This window comes from Chionomys nivalis, chromosome 19 (genome assembly GCF_950005125.1).
Source record: "Chionomys nivalis chromosome 19, mChiNiv1.1, whole genome shotgun sequence".
NCBI lineage: Eukaryota > Metazoa > Chordata > Mammalia > Rodentia > Cricetidae > Chionomys > Chionomys nivalis.
The window spans coordinates 48,684,127-48,702,555 of record NC_080104.1 but is presented as its reverse complement, the minus strand read 5'-3'; the positions used below and the strand labels follow the sequence as shown (position 1 = coordinate 48,702,555).

General features: G+C 43.4%; 1 protein-coding gene across 1 annotated transcript; it reads left to right on the top strand.

Moving 5' to 3' along the window:
- The first annotated feature begins 2,833 nt into the window (after positions 1-2,833).
- On the top strand, positions 2,834-18,013 carry Cdk1 (cyclin dependent kinase 1). The gene is made up of 8 exons (XM_057751589.1): positions 2,834-2,911; positions 5,391-5,453; positions 9,294-9,450; positions 10,598-10,721; positions 13,052-13,222; positions 14,874-15,037; positions 15,324-15,465; positions 17,648-18,013. The coding sequence occupies exons 2-8, from the start codon at positions 5,417-5,419 to the stop codon at positions 17,744-17,746; spliced, it is 894 nt and encodes a 297-aa protein (XP_057607572.1). The 5' UTR covers positions 2,834-2,911; positions 5,391-5,416; the 3' UTR covers positions 17,747-18,013.
- Positions 18,014-18,429: the final 416 nt, after the last annotated feature.

The window sequence follows — 18,429 nt, the reverse complement described above, 5'->3', positions numbered from 1 at the left end:
CTGAGAAAAGGCTGGTTTGCCCTGTCACTGGAGACATGAGATTACATACACAATGGATTTTGAACTGTATCATTCCTTTAATTACTATTTAATTATTAAATTATAAAATGAATTATTTTATTTTATTTTTTGGTTTTTCTGTGGCTTTGGAGCCTGTCCTGGAACTAACTCTTGTAGACCAGTCTGGACTTGAACTCACAGAGATCCACCTGCCTCTGCCTCCCAAGTGCTGTGATTAAAGGAGTGTGCTACCACTGCCTGGCTTAAATGAATTATTTAATAATTGTTAACTGTATTAATGCTAGCATTCTGCCACTGTGACAAAATACTTGAAAAAAAAATCACTTTATCCCGAAGAAAACTTTAATTTGGACCAAGTTTTAGAGCTTGTACTTGGTTGGTCCCCTTGTTTTGGAACAAGGCAGCACGTCACGCTGGGCTATGTGTGGTGGAGCCAAGTTGCTCATTTCCTGGCCAGTATGGGGAAAGAGGGCGAGGAAGAGACTGAGTCCCTCCATTCACTTCTACAACCTTGCCTCAATAACTAGAAGTCTTTTCACTAAGCCCAGACTCCTACAGAGCCCTCAGTCTCCCTATGGCAACACTGTGGGGAACAAGCCTTTTACCCCCAGGAGATTCTACAGACCTCAACCAGCACCTTGTCTGAGTTGACCTTCTAGTGTATCCAGAAACACAACCCTTAAGATAGCATTATATAAAGCCGGGCGGTGGTGGCGCACGCCTTTAATCCCAGCACTTGGGAGGCAGAGGCAGGCGGATCTCTGTGAGTTCGAGACCAGCCTGGTCTACAAGAGCTAGTTCCAGGACAGGCTCCAAAGCCACAGAGAAACCCTGTCTCGAAAAACCAAAAAAAAAAAAAGATAGCATTATAAAAGCATGTCATTGGGGGGCAATCCAAAATACTTAGTATGATGCAAATTAGAATTTACCTTCTATCTTAGTTATTTTTCCTACTACTGTTGTGAGAGTCAAAGTTATATTTTAAGTTTTAATTACTATGCCTAAGAGATCCACAAAACAAAAATGCCTCTGACCTGCAAGCCCCTTACCCAAGGACAGATAGTTCCTGGAAAGCTGGAGGCTTGTTTTTTATGGGAGATAACAAGCCAAGCGTTTTTCACTCCCCTAAACAAGTTTCTTTGACCCAACACACTCACGTGCTTGATCCCCTGTGGGCAGGAAGTTCGCAGAATGGAGGTGTGTTAGGATATATGCTTGCCCCTGATTGAACTTGAGAGGAAATGTAATGAATTATGGGTTTGCCTTCTTAAGTTGCTACAAACTGAGATTCTGGGTCATTTCCCAGGAACCTGGGTATGGACCTGGGGAGAGCCCATCTACCTGGCCAGTACTTAATTATAGCTTGCTTCAAATTTGGCTTCAAACCCTCACGATTGTTTTTCTTTTCAATTTTTTTTAAAGATTTATTTATTATGTATACAACATTCCTTCCATGTATGCTATCTCATTATAGATGGTTGTGAGCCACCATGTGGTTGCTGGGAATTGAACTCTGGACCTTTGGAAGAGCAGTCAGTGCTCTTAACCGCTGAGCCTTCTCTCCAGCCCTTCTTTTCAATTTTGAGGACGTCATTCGGTAATTCATCATCCTTCCTTTTCATTATCTTTAAATGTGATCCTTAAGCTGGCCAGCTAATCACTCATTTGAAAAACCATAATCAATGAAATCTTCGGGAACATGGATGGAGCTGGAAAAAGACATCAAGAGAGGTAACACACACACACACACACAGAGAGAGAGAGAGAGAGAGAGAGAGAGAGAGAGAGAGAGGGGAGACTACATATTTTTTCTCATATGTTGATCGTAGCATCTAATGTTCATATGTAAGTGTGCATAAGCTTTTTTCCACAGGGGGAAAAGGAGAGTCTTTTGGGGCTGGCAATAAGGTACAAGTGACATAGGAGGCTGGGAGTGGGTGGGGGGGAAAATCGGGTGTGGTCACGTGGTGAGGGGGCTGGGGATGGGGGAGATGCATTGAGGAGTATTAACAAAGACCAATATTGTTTAGAAATTTTATTTATAATAAAACTTAATATTGTGTATATATATGCACACACACCACACTCATATACACTGTTATTTTGTTTTCTTTTTCTCTTTTTTTTTAAATTTTTCGATAAAGGGTTTCTCTGTAGCTATGGAGCCTGTCCTGGAACTAGTTCTAGTAGACTAGGCTGACCTTGAACTCGCAGAGATCTGCGCGCCTCTGCCTCAGCCTTCTGAGTGCTGGGATTAAAGGCGTGCCCCACCACTGCCCGACTGGTTTTGTTTTTCAAGACAGGGTTCTGTGTAGCCCTGGCTGTCCAGGCCGACCTCGAACTCAAAAGGTCTGCCTGCTGATGCATGTGCTAAGATTAAAGACGTCTGCCACCACGTTCAACTTAATATATATTTTTGAAAAACATAATCACAAAGTAATTTTAAATGCTAGCAGTAAAAGTAAGAGACTCTATATTATGGTAATATCACTCCTGCGGTTAGCTATTTAAATCCAATACCTGTGAATTGTGTTACTCCTGGAGAAAAAATTACAAGAGAGAGAAGAAAAAATTAAATTAGACTGTCGAGAAACAGAAGGACGACATTGGAAGGAAAGCAGAGCTCAGAGTCAGTTGGCGCCCGCCCACCTGCTTTTCCTCCAGCCGCGGTTTCCGCTCCCTTTCGCGCTCTGGGCTCCCAGGCAGCCCCGCCCCGTCGTATCTCGGCTACGATTGGTTCCTTTGAACGTCTACGGCTAACCTGATTGGTGGATCCCGGGCGCTTTATCGCGGTGAGTTTGAAACTGCTGGCACTCGGCCTCTGAGCTCCGGGAGTCGCTGCGTCCGCGCAGTCCGGAACTGCGGGGTGGCCGCCGCGGGAACAAGAGAGGTATGGCGTGAAGCGGGCCGGGTGCGGGCAGGGGCCTGCGGGGCCTCCACATGAACCCGGGTCCCCCCGGTGGACGGACCGGGCCGGGCGTCCGTGTGAGCCCAGGGTCCCCTTGCGGACGGGTAAGGCCTCCACGTGAGGACATGGTGTCCTGTGGACGGGTAGGGCCTCCCCTGAGCCTGGGCTTCCCTGTGGAGGGGCAGCGCTTCCCTTGAGCCTGAGGTCCCCGGTGGAAGGCAGGGCCTCGCCCGAGCTCCGGGGTCCTGCAGCCCCGCAGGGCCTCACCCGGGCCCCGGGCGTGGGCGGGGTGCCAAGTTGTGTCTTAGGCCCTGTTGGCTGCCTGTGCGCGCACAGAGCCGGACCACGCCAGCTGCCCTCGGAGGCCGTCGGTGGGTACTGCGGGGGAAACTGATCCGTGGTCGTTTAGAAGCATTGCTGTCAAGGTGCAGAGCCAAGAAAGAACATAGGACAGTTCTTTTTAGTTGACTGTGCTTGTAGGCAACCACACTCGGTACCCGGTCTAAGAAATGCTGAGGTAGAAACCCTGATTCTTTAACACACCTCGTCTTAAAAACAAATGCTAATTATCAGGGTTCTGGTGTGTCCCATCCCCCTCCCCCCAACACTTGGGAGGTCTGGGCTGGAGAGACGCGCTGGGCAGCTAATAGCGCCAGCCCCAGGGGACTGGAAATTGTTGGAGGGAAATGAGCCCAGCTTTGAAGACGCGTTAACTCCTAGCTCTACGTCCTAAGGGGGCTGAAAAGTTTTAATGTACTATGGTTAAATTATGTATGCATAATAAAGAATAAGAATTTTTCTCGTCCGATGTGATTTCATAAAAATACGCATAGTTGAGATTTTTCTGAGCCACTGACTCCGTGTGGAGTTGTGAGAGCTGGGATTCCAGGCTGTGTCACCACACTTCCTGGGGGCTCATTTTACTTTGGGAAGGAATCTTGTCGGGAACAGAACTCAGCTAGCCAGTGATCATCGTAAAGATCGGCTCCGTGGCAAAGGGCTTGCTCGGCAAAGATGCTTAGCTTTTTTTTTTTTTTTTGGTTTTTTTTTTTTCGAGACAGGGTTTCTTTGTGGTTTTGGAGCCTGTCCTGGAACTAGCTCTTGTAGACCAGGCTGGTCTCGAACTCACAGAGATCCGCCTGCCTCTGCCTCCCGAGTGCTGGGATTAAAGGCGTGCGCCACCACCGCCCGGCGATGCTTAGCTTTTTTCCCCCACCCTTCTTAGCCAGGCAAGGGCTTTTTTTTTCCCCCCTCTTTTGCGCATGACACTTTGCAAGTGTGGTTGGAATTTTGTAAAGATGGCACTGTATTCGAGTTATCTCTGTGATGAAGCACCATGCCCAAAGAAAGCAACCTGGGGAGGGGGGTGTTGATTTGACTGTCCGCATCATGGTTCCCGGAGGCAGGGGCAGATGTAGAGACCACGGAGGGGTGTTGCTGACTAGCTTTTTTTTTTTTTCCTCGTGGCTTGCTCAGCCTGCTTTGTTAGAGAACCCAGGACCGTGGCATGCCCAGGAATGGCACCAACCACAATGGTCTGGGCCCCATCAATCATTAAGAAAATGCTCTATAGTCTTGCCTGCAGCCCCCATCTTGTGGAAGCATTTTTTTTTTTTTTAAAATTGAGGTTCCCTCCTCCCAGGTGACTTTAGCTGGTGTCACGTTGATATAAAACTAGCCAGCACTGTACTTGATACTTCTACGGTACTGTACTTGATACTTGTACGGTGCTTTTGGCATTTCCCTTTGAGTGTCTTGAGTGGGATTGTCTGTGACTGCTTCTTGAAGGGATTCAATTCACTTGAGTGACTGAGCATTCCTGCTGCTTAAGCAAATCGGATGCTTTTATAATAAATGTTGTTTCTAGTGGTTATACCTTAAGGTGGCACTTGGATTCCTTTCGAGACAGTGTTGCAGTAAATTAGGCCAGACTGTTGCAGTGAACTAGGCCACAGGGTGGCCTTGAACTTGCTCTTCTGCTTCCTTTCCTAGTGCATGACTTCCTTCTCATAGATTCTTATGGTTTCCAGAGAATTAAAATAGTACAAATTTAGCACAGTAGCAGTGGGTAGAGTTAGCATGTACTGGCATTAAAATCATTATACTTTTTAACTTTCAGTCCTAGGAATCAAGCTGTAGGAAGTTTTTATTTTGAGACACAGTGTCACTAAGTTGTTCTAACCAGCATGAACTTTTAGTCCCTCTGAGTCAGCTCCCTCAGTGGCTGGGATGACAGGCCTTTCACCAGAAGTGCTTGGTTTGTGACATGTGGAGAAGCTAAGTACTATACTGTATAGAGAAGGCTCAGATAGCTTCTGCAAGAGTCGCTAAACCCTGGTAATATTATTTTGATAGAATAACGGATACTTGTGGGCTATGCAGAAGGCACTGCACTTTGTATGTAATGTCTTACTGATGAATTGGTATCATGTAATCACACCAGTGTTTCCCCTCACTTTAGGGTCTGTTGTAACCTGTTGAGTAACTATGGAAGACTATATCAAGATAGAGAAGATTGGAGAAGGTGAGTGGTTTTAGTATAACACTTTTGAAAGGAAGTCAGCAGTGCTCCCGTGGAACACAGACTCATCTATTACGTGCAGTCATTGATGCGTTTGTACTTAGGTGCACTAGTAAACCATTGTAGCTGGTGTTAGTGGTCACCTTGACAGGATCTGGGGTCACTCTTGAGTTCTCCTGTAGGGGATTCTCTTGACTATATTAATTGAAGTGGGCAGGCCCTTCTCCCATTGTGAGCACCATTCCCTTGCTGAGATCTGGACTGTAAGTGGAGAGGGGGAGCCAAGCCATAGTAAGCATCACTCTCAGCTGGATTGGGACCCAGATTCCGAATCCAAATAAACCCTTAGTTTGCTCTTGTCTGGGTGTTTATCATAGCCACAGTAAGACATAGTTTACTTATAATCTAAAGCTTTCTCATTTAATAGAGTTTAAATTATTCAGATTCTTTGCTAAGGACCATAGGGCTTCCTCACACAACTACACCACTGAGCTGATCTCACTTTTGGTACTGTGCACCCTGGATGCCTGTGTTTTGGAAATACTACTGCTAGTTTGTGTGTTTGAGGAATAGATTAGGGAGGCAGGATATACTGATTTTGTAGTACATTTTTAGTCTTATTAATTCTAAATATTAGATTCTAAGTTTTATGTAAATTGGGTGTAGTAATTGACAAACCTGAATGATTTTCTGTGGGGTTACCATGGGCAGGAATGACTTAAGGTAGTGGCTTTCATGTGTTCAATTCCTTTCTGTGGTATTTTGAACAATGCTTAGGTCCATGTGTCATAAATGAGGAATGAAAATAACCCTTTCCTATTTTTTTTTCTCACCCTGCAACAGAATTTCCATATTTCTACCTGGGAGTCAAGATGTCATTCTTAGCTCTCCTGGTGCAAACAGTGGAACTTGTTTCTCTGTGGGTTCTGTTGAGGAACATTTTCATATCTGTTCAGAGACCCCACTTACACAGGGTACTAAAACCAAGGCAGGGAATTTAGTAAGCCAGGATTGGCCCAGGTAGTATTCTGTTTGAATGTGACCATCAGCTCCACAACTGTCTCCTTCCATGGTAACCACTACTTCTCAGCAGCCTCATTTGCTGCCACCCGCCTCTCCTTTTGGATTTCTTTGATCCCCTCAGCTGAGGCTTTCTAAAGCTGTGCTAGCTTCACTTTTCAACTTGTTCTAGTTCAGTGGTTCTCAGCCTTCCTCATGTTGGGACCCTTTATTTAATACAGTTTCTCATGCTGTGCTGAGCCTCCCAGCACAAAAGTGGATTCATTGCTACTTCATCACTGTTTTGCTACTGTTGTGCATTGTAATGCAGATACCTGTTTTCTGATAGTCTTAGGTGACACCATATGGTTGGCCATTCAACCCCCAAAGGGGTTGTAGCCCACATGTTGAGAACTGCAGTTCTAGTTGAAGGGATTTGGCCATATCCTTTGCATCTTCCTCAGTATTCCTTTTAGTCCTTTAAGCTTCACGAAGACCAGGGCCGACGTCTCTCACAAGAGCTCAGGTACTGGAGCACCTTCACCTGCTTTCCTGAGCTCTTGTCTGGCCTCGAGGCTTGTCTGCTGTACTGTGCTGGGCTGTCTTGGTTCTGTGTAGTCTGTCCTGAAAAACTGACTTGTTGAAATAGTTTGAAAACTAGGTGATATTGCCCACATAGAATTTTCTTGTGTTAATACCAACTACCTGGTCAAACTAGTAGATAAGTTATAAGATAGGTCTTTACTGTGTTAGCATTTTCCTAGTTACCTGTGTATTGTTGGCCACCATGCCCAGCAAGACAGTCTTCAGATCACACAGCTGGATACACTGGTTGGTGGAGACTTCCTTGGCATTTAGTAAGCACTCCAGAAACATTTGTCTGATGAGGATTTGTGGCTTTCACCACTCAGTGCTATCGGGTCTTTACTCTGGGATAACTGGGATTCTAGGCGTATGTGGGTGAGTGTGGGTTTGAACAGGTACACAGAGGCCATAGAGTGTTACCCACTCTGGAATTGGAGCTGCAGGTGATTGTGAATTGTCTGGTGTAGGGCCTGGTCCTCTGCAAGAGCAGTATGGATTCTAAACCTGAGACATCTAGCTCTCCAGCCTTGTTTGATCCGCCCCCCAATATTTAATGATTTAAAACGCTGAATCTAAAATGTGAATTTCCTAGAATCTACTATTTATTTAACAAATAGTGTTTGGTGATTAACAAGTAAAGTGGTTGTGCTTTGTTTAGCCCTATTGCAGACGTTCATTGAGAAGACCCAGGAGTTAAGATACTCAAAAAAACTACTTCTGTGTTGTCTAAGAATCATTGTTTACTGGGTATTCTGCTAACCATGAGTTCTGCACATTATCTAAGGAATGAAGTAGTGCACTGGGAGGAAACAGAAGATGCTGTAGGAATTCAGAATTAATCATGTTTTATTGGAGTGATACATACCTTGCTAATTGAGACTGCTCAGACAGCGTCTTCTTGCTAATGGCTTAGCTACCATGTGCTTCATACAAGTCAGATATCCACCCTTAAGGAACGTAGGGCATAGACTATGGCTTTGCAGACAGAATGTAGTCAGTTCTTTTTATGTGGAATATTTTGGTTATTCGAAGTCATCTAGCATTTGGTCAAAATAGTAAGGATTTTATTTGAAATAATATTAAAATTCCTGAATTGTTTAGGAAAACAAACTGTCCTGGAATTTAAAAAAATAATCTTACAACAGCTGGGCTGTGGTGGCGCACACCTTTAGTCCCAGCACTACAGAAGAAGCAGAGGCAGGCACATCTCTGAGTTCGAGGCCAGCACGAAAAAAACAAATGCTAGAACAAAGATTATATGGATGTCAACTTGCCGCTGAGCAAACTGCGTAATATTCTAAGCAGTTGATCATTGGGATGGATTCTTAGAACCAATAAAAGCTGTGGCTTAAGATGTTTGAAAGAAGCTGCTCTAATCCTTTGGGTTTTTTAGACAGGGTCTAACCTTTTCTCAGCTTTCCAAGTGATAGGATTACAGGCATGTACGCTGTGCCTTTGTCTTTTGGGACAGGTTTCACCAAGTTATCCATGCTTACCTCCGATTTGGAAATTCCTGCCTTAGCCTTTCAAGTAGATATAGTTACAGCTGTGTATCACCAGGCCTGGTGTTCTAGGCATGGCTGAAGTCATACTGATGCTGTGAAAAGCTGTTCAACGCTGTATATTATATAGCTAGGGGTTTAGTGCTTCTTTAAACTGAACCCAAGGTTAAAGGCACCTGTGACATCTGGAGAAGTGCATGCAGCACAGGTGTGCGCTAGGTCCGTCTTGTTGTGCCTGCCATACCCCATTGTGCCATTGCTATTCATGTGACACTCAGGTTAGTGTTGCCAACATTCCCAACAGAAAGGAGACTTCCTACTATAGCAGTAGCAGCTTTGTTGGGCTAAATAAAAATGTGTGGTGTTTCTGCCTCTGCTCCTCTCATCTGCTGGATGAGGACCGTTGACTGCATTTTGGGATGTGTAAAAGTATCATGCAAGGCATAAGTCATTACAGTTTTCTGAAAGTGTCACAGTGCCTCCTCTTAGTACTGTTCTCTGAGCGTCGGTTTACACGATATTTTAATTGCATGCAGGATATTTGACAGGTGAATTTCAACTTGTATGCTGGCTCATAGAGGAAGCTAAATTGTGCGAGACTTGGGTGATTTTATTCCTAAACCCTGTGTATGTTAGGTTGTAGTTACCTTCAGTTTCTTTTTGGAAGTGTTTAAGTATGTGTGAGGTGACCACCGCAGGCATATCTATCATGTGATACCTTAAGGGTTCACTTAAAAATCTCTTTGCTTCATTTCAGGTACTTATGGTGTGGTGTATAAGGGTAGACACAGGACTACTGGCCAGATAGTGGCCATGAAGAAAATCAGACTTGAAAGTGAGGAAGAAGGAGTGCCTAGTACTGCCATCCGGGAGATTTCTCTATTAAAAGAACTCCGCCATCCAAATATAGTCAGGTGCGCTACGTCTGAATTAAAACAGTTCTTCTCCCCATCCTACTTCAGATGAATTTTAATGTGGAAATTTTTACATTTGCATAGTTTCTGGGTGGAGTGGGATAGTCTGTTTATTTTTGTTGACTGTGATGCTAGGAGATAAAGAGAACAAAAGAATTCAAGACCTGGTGCTGAGAATTAGTGTTAGCTGGAGGAGCAGGCATGGTGGCTGTGGGAGAAAGAAGCCTTTCAAGAGGAACTTTGTCGGCCCCGATTTTCAGAACCCAGGTCCCCAAGTAGCTAGGTCAGAGTGGGGGAAATGTTTTAATTTTTATTGGCTCATTTGGGCTGGATCTTTGAGGAAGTTGTCTAGTGGCTCATTAGAATTTCTGGTGGTACTTGGTACCGAACCCAGGTCTTTGGCCATGCCAAAGAAGTGCTCTACCGCCGAGCTGTATTCCAGGCTGTCTTAAATTTGGGGTTTTTTTTTGTTTTGTTTTTCGAGACAGGGTTTTTCTGTCTCGCTTTTTTGCCTGCCCTGGAACTAGCTCTTGTAGACCAGGCTGACCTTGAATTCATAGAGATTCTCCTGCCTCTGCCTCCCAAGTGCTGGGATTAAAGGTGCACTTTACCACCGCCCGGTGGGGTTTTGAACTTTTGAGACAAGACTTTACTCTAGCTCACCCAGAGTGGCCTGAAATTTACTGCTGTTCTCTAACAGCCTCCCAAGTGCTGGGACTATGGGCTTAAACCACCATGTTTTGAGATCTCACCAAATTACCCAGGTTGGCCTTGACTCTGTAGCCCACACAGTCTTTGAATTTGGAGGTCTTTTGTCTTAACCTCCTGGCTTCTGCCTCTGTGTCATTTGGGGTGATAGGCTTCTTTTCCTGGCCTGGGTTCTAACCTATTGTGCTGGGACTGGGAATAGGAAGCAGCTGTTAAAGTCAGGTTCAACTAAAACCCATTTACTTCAATGAAAGACAAGCTAGGAACAAAAGCTACAGGAAGAAATAACTTACTGTCCTGAAAGGCCTTCCTCAAGTCTTCAGTGTGAAGGCGCTTGATGAGAAGCTTCTGGTTGTCGTGAGGCTCTCAGAAGCAACTGTGCTAGTGAAAGCGCGAGGCAGAGGGATTTTCTGGGCTCTCATGTTTTGTTTTCTCTTAGTCTTCAGGATGTGCTCATGCAGGACTCCAGGTTGTATCTCATTTTTGAATTCCTGTCCATGGATCTCAAGAAATACTTGGATTCTATCCCTCCTGGTCAGTTCATGGATTCTTCACTCGTTAAGGTAAAGATTTACATACTTTTATTAATACGCTCTGAGTGTAGGGCTCATCCTTGTGTTTTGTGGGTATGTTGGAAACCTGTAAGAAAATAGAAATAGAGAAGGTTTAATTTTTTTCACACAAGATCATCATTTACCCATCTTAACTTCAGTACCAGACAGTTTTAGGAAATAAAAAGTAGTGTCTGAGGACATAAGTGCCACACTGTGGCTGATGCTAGGTGGACTTACTCTGTGAAAAATACATTTCAGTTAATGAAAACATTGTATTTCAGTTAAATTATAAATGTATATATCGTTTATTGTATGGGGTGCTGGGTGTTGAACCCAGGGCATTGTGTATAATAACTAGGCACGCATTTTGCTTAGCAAATGTATGTATATTTTAAATGTCTAAGGTAATGGCATCTTAACCTTAAACCAGCTATATTTTCCTGCCTGTCTTCTTGCAGACACTGTCATATTGGCTTTGTATGCATAAAAACTATGGGATCATTTCTGTATATGTTTTGCACACACATTAGTTGGCCTTTTTATTTCTGTTTCATAAATGCTTTAATAATTAACCATTTCCATATTTTTTCATTTATTTACTTAGTAATTTAGTGATTGTTATTCCTTAGACCATGCTCCAATGATTGTCCTTATGTGTGATGGGGGCTGCCCATGAATTCCTATCCTCCAACCTGTCTGCCAAATGTGGTTCTAGGCTTGTGCATTGAGCCCACCCCTTTATTTCACTGTAAAGATGAATTCTTGGAACTGGGATAAAATGTGTTTATATTTAAGAGCTTGGCAGATAGAACAATATGACCTCTAAAAAAATCAGTTTTTATTTTATTATATCATTACCAAAATTTGATTGTGTATCTTTTAAATAAATAATCTCAGTATTTTATGTAAAGGGGCTTATTAGAGTTATCTTACTTGATATTTAACATGATTTACGCATAGCCCGTACATTCGTAGATCTTTCTATATTAAGATTGTTCAGTGATTTCAAAGTTCTTTTTATTAACACACAGATAATTCCTTTTTTTTTTTTTTTTTTTTTGATTTTCGAGACAGGGTTTCTCCGCAGCTTTTGGTTCCTGTCCTGGAACTAGCTCTTGTAGACCAGGCTGGCCTCGAACTCACAGAGATCCGCCTGCCTCTGCCTCCCAAGTGCTGGGATTAAAGGCGTGCGCCACCACCACCCGGCCAGATAAAGGCCTTTCATTACCTTTCCCCCCCCACTTCGACTTGTTAGTGGCACCCACCATTGCCAGTGTTTTATATTATATATGTCTTAGGGTTGCTGTGATGAAACACCATGACTCAAGCAATTTGGGGAGGCTTGTAACAGTTCATCACTGAAGGACTTTAAAATTCTTATTCTGACTTATAGGAATTTTAAACAGGGTAGGAGCCAGGAGCTGATGCAGAGACCATGGAGGGGTGCTACTTACTTACTGGCTTGTTCCTCATGGCTTGCTCAGCTGCTTTCTTAAAGAACCAAGAACCATATATGTTAGCTCAGGGGTGGCACCACCCACAGTGGTCTGGGCTTTCCAGCATCAATCATTAATCAGGAGAGTGCCCTAGATTGTAAGGCTTGGGGCACCTCTGGGGAAAATGCTTATGTTGTAAGCATGAGGACTTGAGTTCTGATTTCCCTATGAGTTGTGTAATAGTGTGTACTTCTATAAACCCAGAGCCTGAAGGGCAGAGGAGAAGGGTGTGTGTCCCAGGGATTTAATGGCCAGCCAGTTTGGCCAAAATAACCAACTTCAGGTTTAATGAGAGATGGATGCTACCTCAAAAACTCAGGTGGAGGTATAGAGGAAGACGCTGACTTCCATCTCTGCCCTGGTACATGGTGTGTGCATGGGTGTGTGCACGCACATACATATCGAGTGTCTCCACACACACGAGAATTAGCTTATGACTGAACTTCAGTGTTATCTCTTTTACACCTTTTCTCATTTCAAACTTTGAAGTCAGGTGTCCAAAGAGGAAGTATGGAGCGAGAAATGAAAATGAGAGTCTTTATTCAAGAGAGAAGCACTTGGTGTGAATGTGTTGAGGAAACGTCTTCCCAGGAAGCTAATGTAGGACCTAAAGATAGGGGACAAAATTTTAATTGCTCATGTGGGTAAATGTAAACACATATTTCCATACACATGTACTGTATGTAAATGGGTTTTCTGCCCACAAGTTCATATAAGTCTAGTCTAAAGGGGCCTGAAAGGTCATTTGATAGTATAACTATTTCTTTGCATCATAATTTCTCCAGAGACGGTGATCATTTCGGAGTCTTGTGGCATGATTAATTTTTTGACTTGCTTTTCTAGAGTTACCTGTACCAAATCCTCCAGGGGATTGTGTTTTGTCACTCACGAAGAGTTCTCCACAGAGACTTGAAACCTCAAAATCTATTGATCGATGACAAAGGCACAATCAAACTGGCAGATTTTGGCCTTGCCAGAGCTTTTGGGATACCGATTAGGGTGTACACACACGAGGTAAGCTGGATTATGGTCTTTACACCGAGAAAGAAATTCTCGGGTGAAAAGAGATTCTGCTGTGGTAGTATCAGTTTATTGCTTCTTGTCTTGGAAGTTGCTTTTACTAAATGTGAAATAGATATGTTTCCACTCTGTGAAAATGGAGCTGGAGCTGTTGGCATCTCTTACCGGGGGGAGATTCCTGAAGAGGCCTCGCAGAAGTAGGGCTTTTGAGGTTTATACTTATCTCTGTATCAATCTTTCCCAGAGCTGTGGTTCTCCCTGACTGGACCCTGCTGTGGCCATTTAGATTAACTGAAAGGCAGGTTTTGTTGTCTGAGGTCTATATTATTGTCATACATTTAGGAACCAGTAACTATATTATAGTTAAGGGAGGGAGTGTAGAGATTGCCCATGTTAGTCAAGTGCTCTATTACTGAGCCGTACCCATGGCCCTATCAAATTTTGTCAGTGTTCTGTTGACTGTTGGTATTCCATGTGGTTGTTTGTTTTTATTTTCCTCCGCTATGGGCCTTGCACCTAGGGCCTCACATACCAGGCAAGTGTTCTACCCCTGAACTGTGTTCTTACTTTGTCACTATACTAGATAGGTTTGTACTTGCTTATCCTACCTTTCTGGGAGCTGGGATTGTAGTCTACATCACCAGACTGGGTTCCTCTTTTTCTCTGAAAAGTCATTAACTTGTATAGCACAAGAACATTGACGACTAGGGAGTTGTGAATCTGGAGTCCGTGGTGTCAGGTGACCAGACCCTTGTCCCTTTCCTGCCTTGTTTCTTTTGTTTTTTGAGGCAGGGTCTCCTATAGCCCTGCTGTCCTCACATTCTCTGGGTAGTTGTTGATGCCTGCCCTGCCCCTTGGGTACTGAGATCCTGAGTGGGCACTGCTGTGCCCGTGAATGTAGTGCTGGGGCTCAGAGGCTGCTCATGCTCTCCACTGACTGCCTTCTCGGCCCTGTCTTGTCTATTCTGTTTTATTTTTCAGTTACATGTGTTATTTTTGGCTGTAACTGCTCTTGACCTTGTTCTTAGAGGTCACAGAGTCACTATTTTGATGAATATACTACTATGGTTGGTTAGTTCCAAATCACTAATCAATTTTTTTGGCTTAATGTTTCTGTTAATTTTAGTTACCATGTTAACATTTAAACAAAACCTGCACTTTGTACAGTACCATTCCCAAACCATCATTAGTATTTAGTGCTTTTTCTGCTTTAATTTTTTGGACCATATCAGGCTGTGACTATTTGTTGTTGTTTGTTTGTTTTTCGAGACTATTGGGTCTCACTATGTATCTCTGGCTAGCCTGGAGCTCACTTTGTAGACCAAGCTGGCCTCCAATTCACAGATATCTGCCTGCCTCTGCCTTCATGTGCTGAAGTGTTTGAATTAAAGGTGTGTGCCACTAAGCCCAGTCAGGCTATATAGCTACTTTGATCCTTCTACTTTAATGACTTGAAAAGCAAGATGTTCATTGTTTTTACCCACTAATGGGAAGAACTTAGTAATAAAATAATTAGTTTCAGCTAAGTATTTTGTATATTGTTAATTGACTTAAACTCCTGGTGAGACCTACACAGCTTTCTAAAGCCAGCCCACGGAAGCAGCTATATATAGCACGCTTACTCTGTGTGCTTGTCTTGTACCAGGTAGTGACGCTGTGGTACCGATCTCCAGAAGTGTTGCTGGGATCAGCTCGTTACTCCACCCCTGTTGACATCTGGAGTATAGGTACCATATTTGCAGAACTGGCAACGAAGAAGCCACTTTTCCATGGCGATTCAGAGATTGACCAGCTCTTCAGGATTTTCAGGTAATTGTGTTTTATACCTAAACTATTAAAAGTTTGTAAGGTTAAATAATAAAGACACTGTGTAGGAGATAGCATTTTGTTTTTCTTTTTTTAAAAAAAAAATAATTTATTTAACTTTATTTTATGTGGATTGGTGTGAAGATATCAGATCCCCAGAAACTGGAGTTAGAGACAGTTGTTAGCTGTCATGTGGGTGCTGGGAATTGAACCCCGGTCTCTGGAAGAACTGCCAGTGTTCTTGACCGCTGAGCCATCTCTCCATCCCCGCATTTCGTTTTTCTTTCAGAGCTCTGGGCACTCCTAACAACGAAGTGTGGCCGGAAGTAGAGTCTCTGCAGGACTACAAGAACACGTTTCCCAAGTGGAAGCCAGGGAGCCTCGCATCCCACGTCAAGAACCTGGATGAAAACGGCTTGGATTTGCTCTCAGTAAGCCGGCTGTGCTTTATGGCTTGAGCATAGTGCATGTTCACAGTGACCCATGGGAGTGACTGAGCATGGAGCAGGAGAGTCCTGGAGTTAGATGCCCCCTTCGAGGCGGGAAGCGCTAGTGGTCTTGAGTAACCCTTTTAGCCCAGAGTAGTTGCTGAATTGTAATGACTCCTTTCTGGCTGTTTTGTGTGTTTACCATACTGCACTATGTTGACAACTGCTTGATAATCTGAGTTATTCAGACTTTTACAGCGTAAATGCCGTTTCTCAGGGCTGGCCTAGTTTCCTCTCTAGCCTCGGAAAGACTAACTGTAATTTTGTTTTTATTCAGTTACATTGCTTCACCCAGATAGCAGTTATTTTCTTTAAAAAAATTATGCAAAGAGGTGGCGCACGCCTTTAATCCCAGCACTCGGGAGGCAGAGGCAGGCGGATCTCTGTGAGTTCGAGGCCAGCCTGGTCTACAAGAGCTAGTTCCAGGACAGGAACCAAAAAGCTACACAGAAACCCTGTCTCGAAAATCAAAAAAAAAAAAAAAAAAAAAAAAAAAAAAAAAAAAAATTATGCAAAGAACAATAACTGTTAAAGGCCTGCTTTAGGAAATTTTTAGGTAGAGCAATATTTAAATTTTAATTTATAGACGGATTCACATATGCATTCCAGTTGGTCTTTCAACTCCATTGTAATCTATAGATTGTGCCACCAAATGGAGTTCAGATTTGTTCAGACTCTGCAGCCCATACACATTTCACGTATTGGTATTGTTTGTCAACTTGGGAACATTCCGTATCTTGGGTCCAGTCTGCTGGTCATGTTTGCTTGTTTGTTTTATGGTGCTGGGGGTCAAGGATGGGAGGTAGAGAGGATGGCCATGAATTCTACTGGGTTACATCCTTAGCTCTCAAGCCTTGAATGTAAAGAATTTCACTTCACTTAACAAAAGTCAATCCTGTACACCAGTTTCCTCAGTGGAGCTGACACCCTGACCTAGCTAATTGTTGCTGAGCGTTGTGTGGCAGTGTCATTGTCCTCTGCACTCTTCCGGAAGACAGCAATGTGTGTTGGTCAACAGTGTCTGCGTCTTTAGCTGGCCCCTGAGAAGCACAATTTTCCACAGATGGAAGTCACTGGATTATTGATTAGACTTGGTTTCAGGTTTCAGTTTATTTTTTTCCCCTTTGTTTCCAGATTTGGGCAAGTTATTTTCTTTCTTTTTTTCCTTTTGGGTTTTCAAGACAGGCTTTCTCTATTTAGCTTTGGAGCCTGTCCTGGAACTCGCTATGTAGACCAGGCTGGCCAGATCCACCTAGCTTTGCCTCCTGAGTGCTGCCTGATTTGGACAAATTTCTTAATGTACTGGAGAGACTTGGAATCTTAATCTGGAGAATGTAGCATATTCTTTGAGGATTAACTGACATGTCCTCAAAGCCTTATAAAATCCTAAATGAATGCAGGAGTTTAGGTGGTAACTAGTTAGCAAAGGTATCTGTCAGGCCTAAGGGTATAGCCATGCCAGTATCATACCCAGCATGCACGAAGCCTTGGGTTTGGTCTCTAGCAGCATACAAACCTGGTGTTATGGCACCTGCCTATAATCCCAGCATTTGGGAGGTAGAGGTAGGAGGATCATGAATTTCAAGGTCTTCCTCCACTACACGGTAATTCAAAGGCCTATTGGTCAGGGTGGGTTGGGCTTTTAGTCTTATTGATTTAATTTTCTATAAAGATAATATGTATGAACAAATTTAAGATCAAATACTTTCTCTAGAGTATATAATCCATCTATTGTAGCTGTGTTTATAAAAACACATTGTGGGTTTTTTCCTTTACTGGCTTGGCCAAGCATTGTATCATGTAACACAATAGTTGATCACCACCTTTTTAGGAACATTGCGAATACCAGATGGATATGAAATTCTCACGGTAGCTATAATTAACTAGATAATCTGTAAATTTATGTTTTGGTTTTCAAACTGTCTGAGTGCTTATTTTATAATTTATAACATCCGTGAGTTGAACATCTTAGAGGGGTAGAGGGCAGGCTTGATAGTAAGCTGGGTAAGTTCCCTTATCAGGCACTCATTATAGTTACTTGCATGGCTCACTGCTGGAGGAAGCTAAGGCTTATGGGATTTTAAAGGGCTCATTTTCTAAGTTTATTTCTTCCTTTTCTTCCCAGAAAATGCTTGTCTATGATCCTGCCAAACGAATCTCTGGCAAAATGGCCCTGAAGCACCCGTACTTTGATGACTTGGACAATCAGATTAAGAAGATGTAGTTTTCTGTGGCAGTCCCTGCCTGCTGTGGCAGGGCCACGTAGTGACATTTACTGTTGGCTCTCTTCCTGTCTTGTATATTTTTCTTCTGTTTGTTTGTTTGTTTGTTTGTAAACCATCACCTGGACTTTTCCTAATTTCATACATATAACTTAATTAACATGTAAATATTCCATATGAATTTAAATATAATAATTCTGTATATGTGTAGATCTTACTGTGGTGGCTGTTTGTTACTGTCCCAGAAGTAGGCCTTGCTGCGAGGAACTGTGGAGAGAATCATCCCAGACTCAGCAGCTGCTCCTGCACCTGGGCAGTGCACTCTAGGAGCTGGGCTCGCTTTCGCGTGCTTTGAAGGACCTTTGCCCTCTAGGTATTGGAGTCTTCTTGTCAGTTTCTTGCCACATGGAGACTATAATCTGCCTTTGAAGAGTTTCTCTACTTGTGTTTAAGTGTGGATGAGAAGGCCCAAGATCTGAGAGATCATCAGGGCTTTCTTTTTAGTACTATAAAACCAGTATGTACCTACACCAAAGTGGGCCAGGATTTGGCTAGAGACCAAGGGCTGTCGAGAGTGGAAGGACAGTTTTTTAGGTTGTTGCAAAAGCTTTGTCCAGTTGGACTCCTATGCCATCTGTGGTCGGAGGTGGGTTAGAGTGCTGCTGTAGCTTCCAAGTCTAACCGG

What these genes read in the sequence shown, in the direction of transcription:
- Cdk1 (XM_057751589.1), top strand. Translation starts at nt 5,417, where the DNA reads ATGGAAGACTATATCAAGATAGAGAAGATTGGAGAAG. An exon ending in CGCCATCCAAATATAGTCAG is followed by an intron (nt 9,451 to 10,597) that starts GTGCGCTACGTC and finishes GTTTTCTCTTAG; the next exon opens with TCTTCAGGATGTGCTCATGC. An exon ending in TTAGGGTGTACACACACGAG is followed by an intron (nt 13,223 to 14,873) that starts GTAAGCTGGATT and finishes GTCTTGTACCAG; the next exon opens with GTAGTGACGCTGTGGTACCG.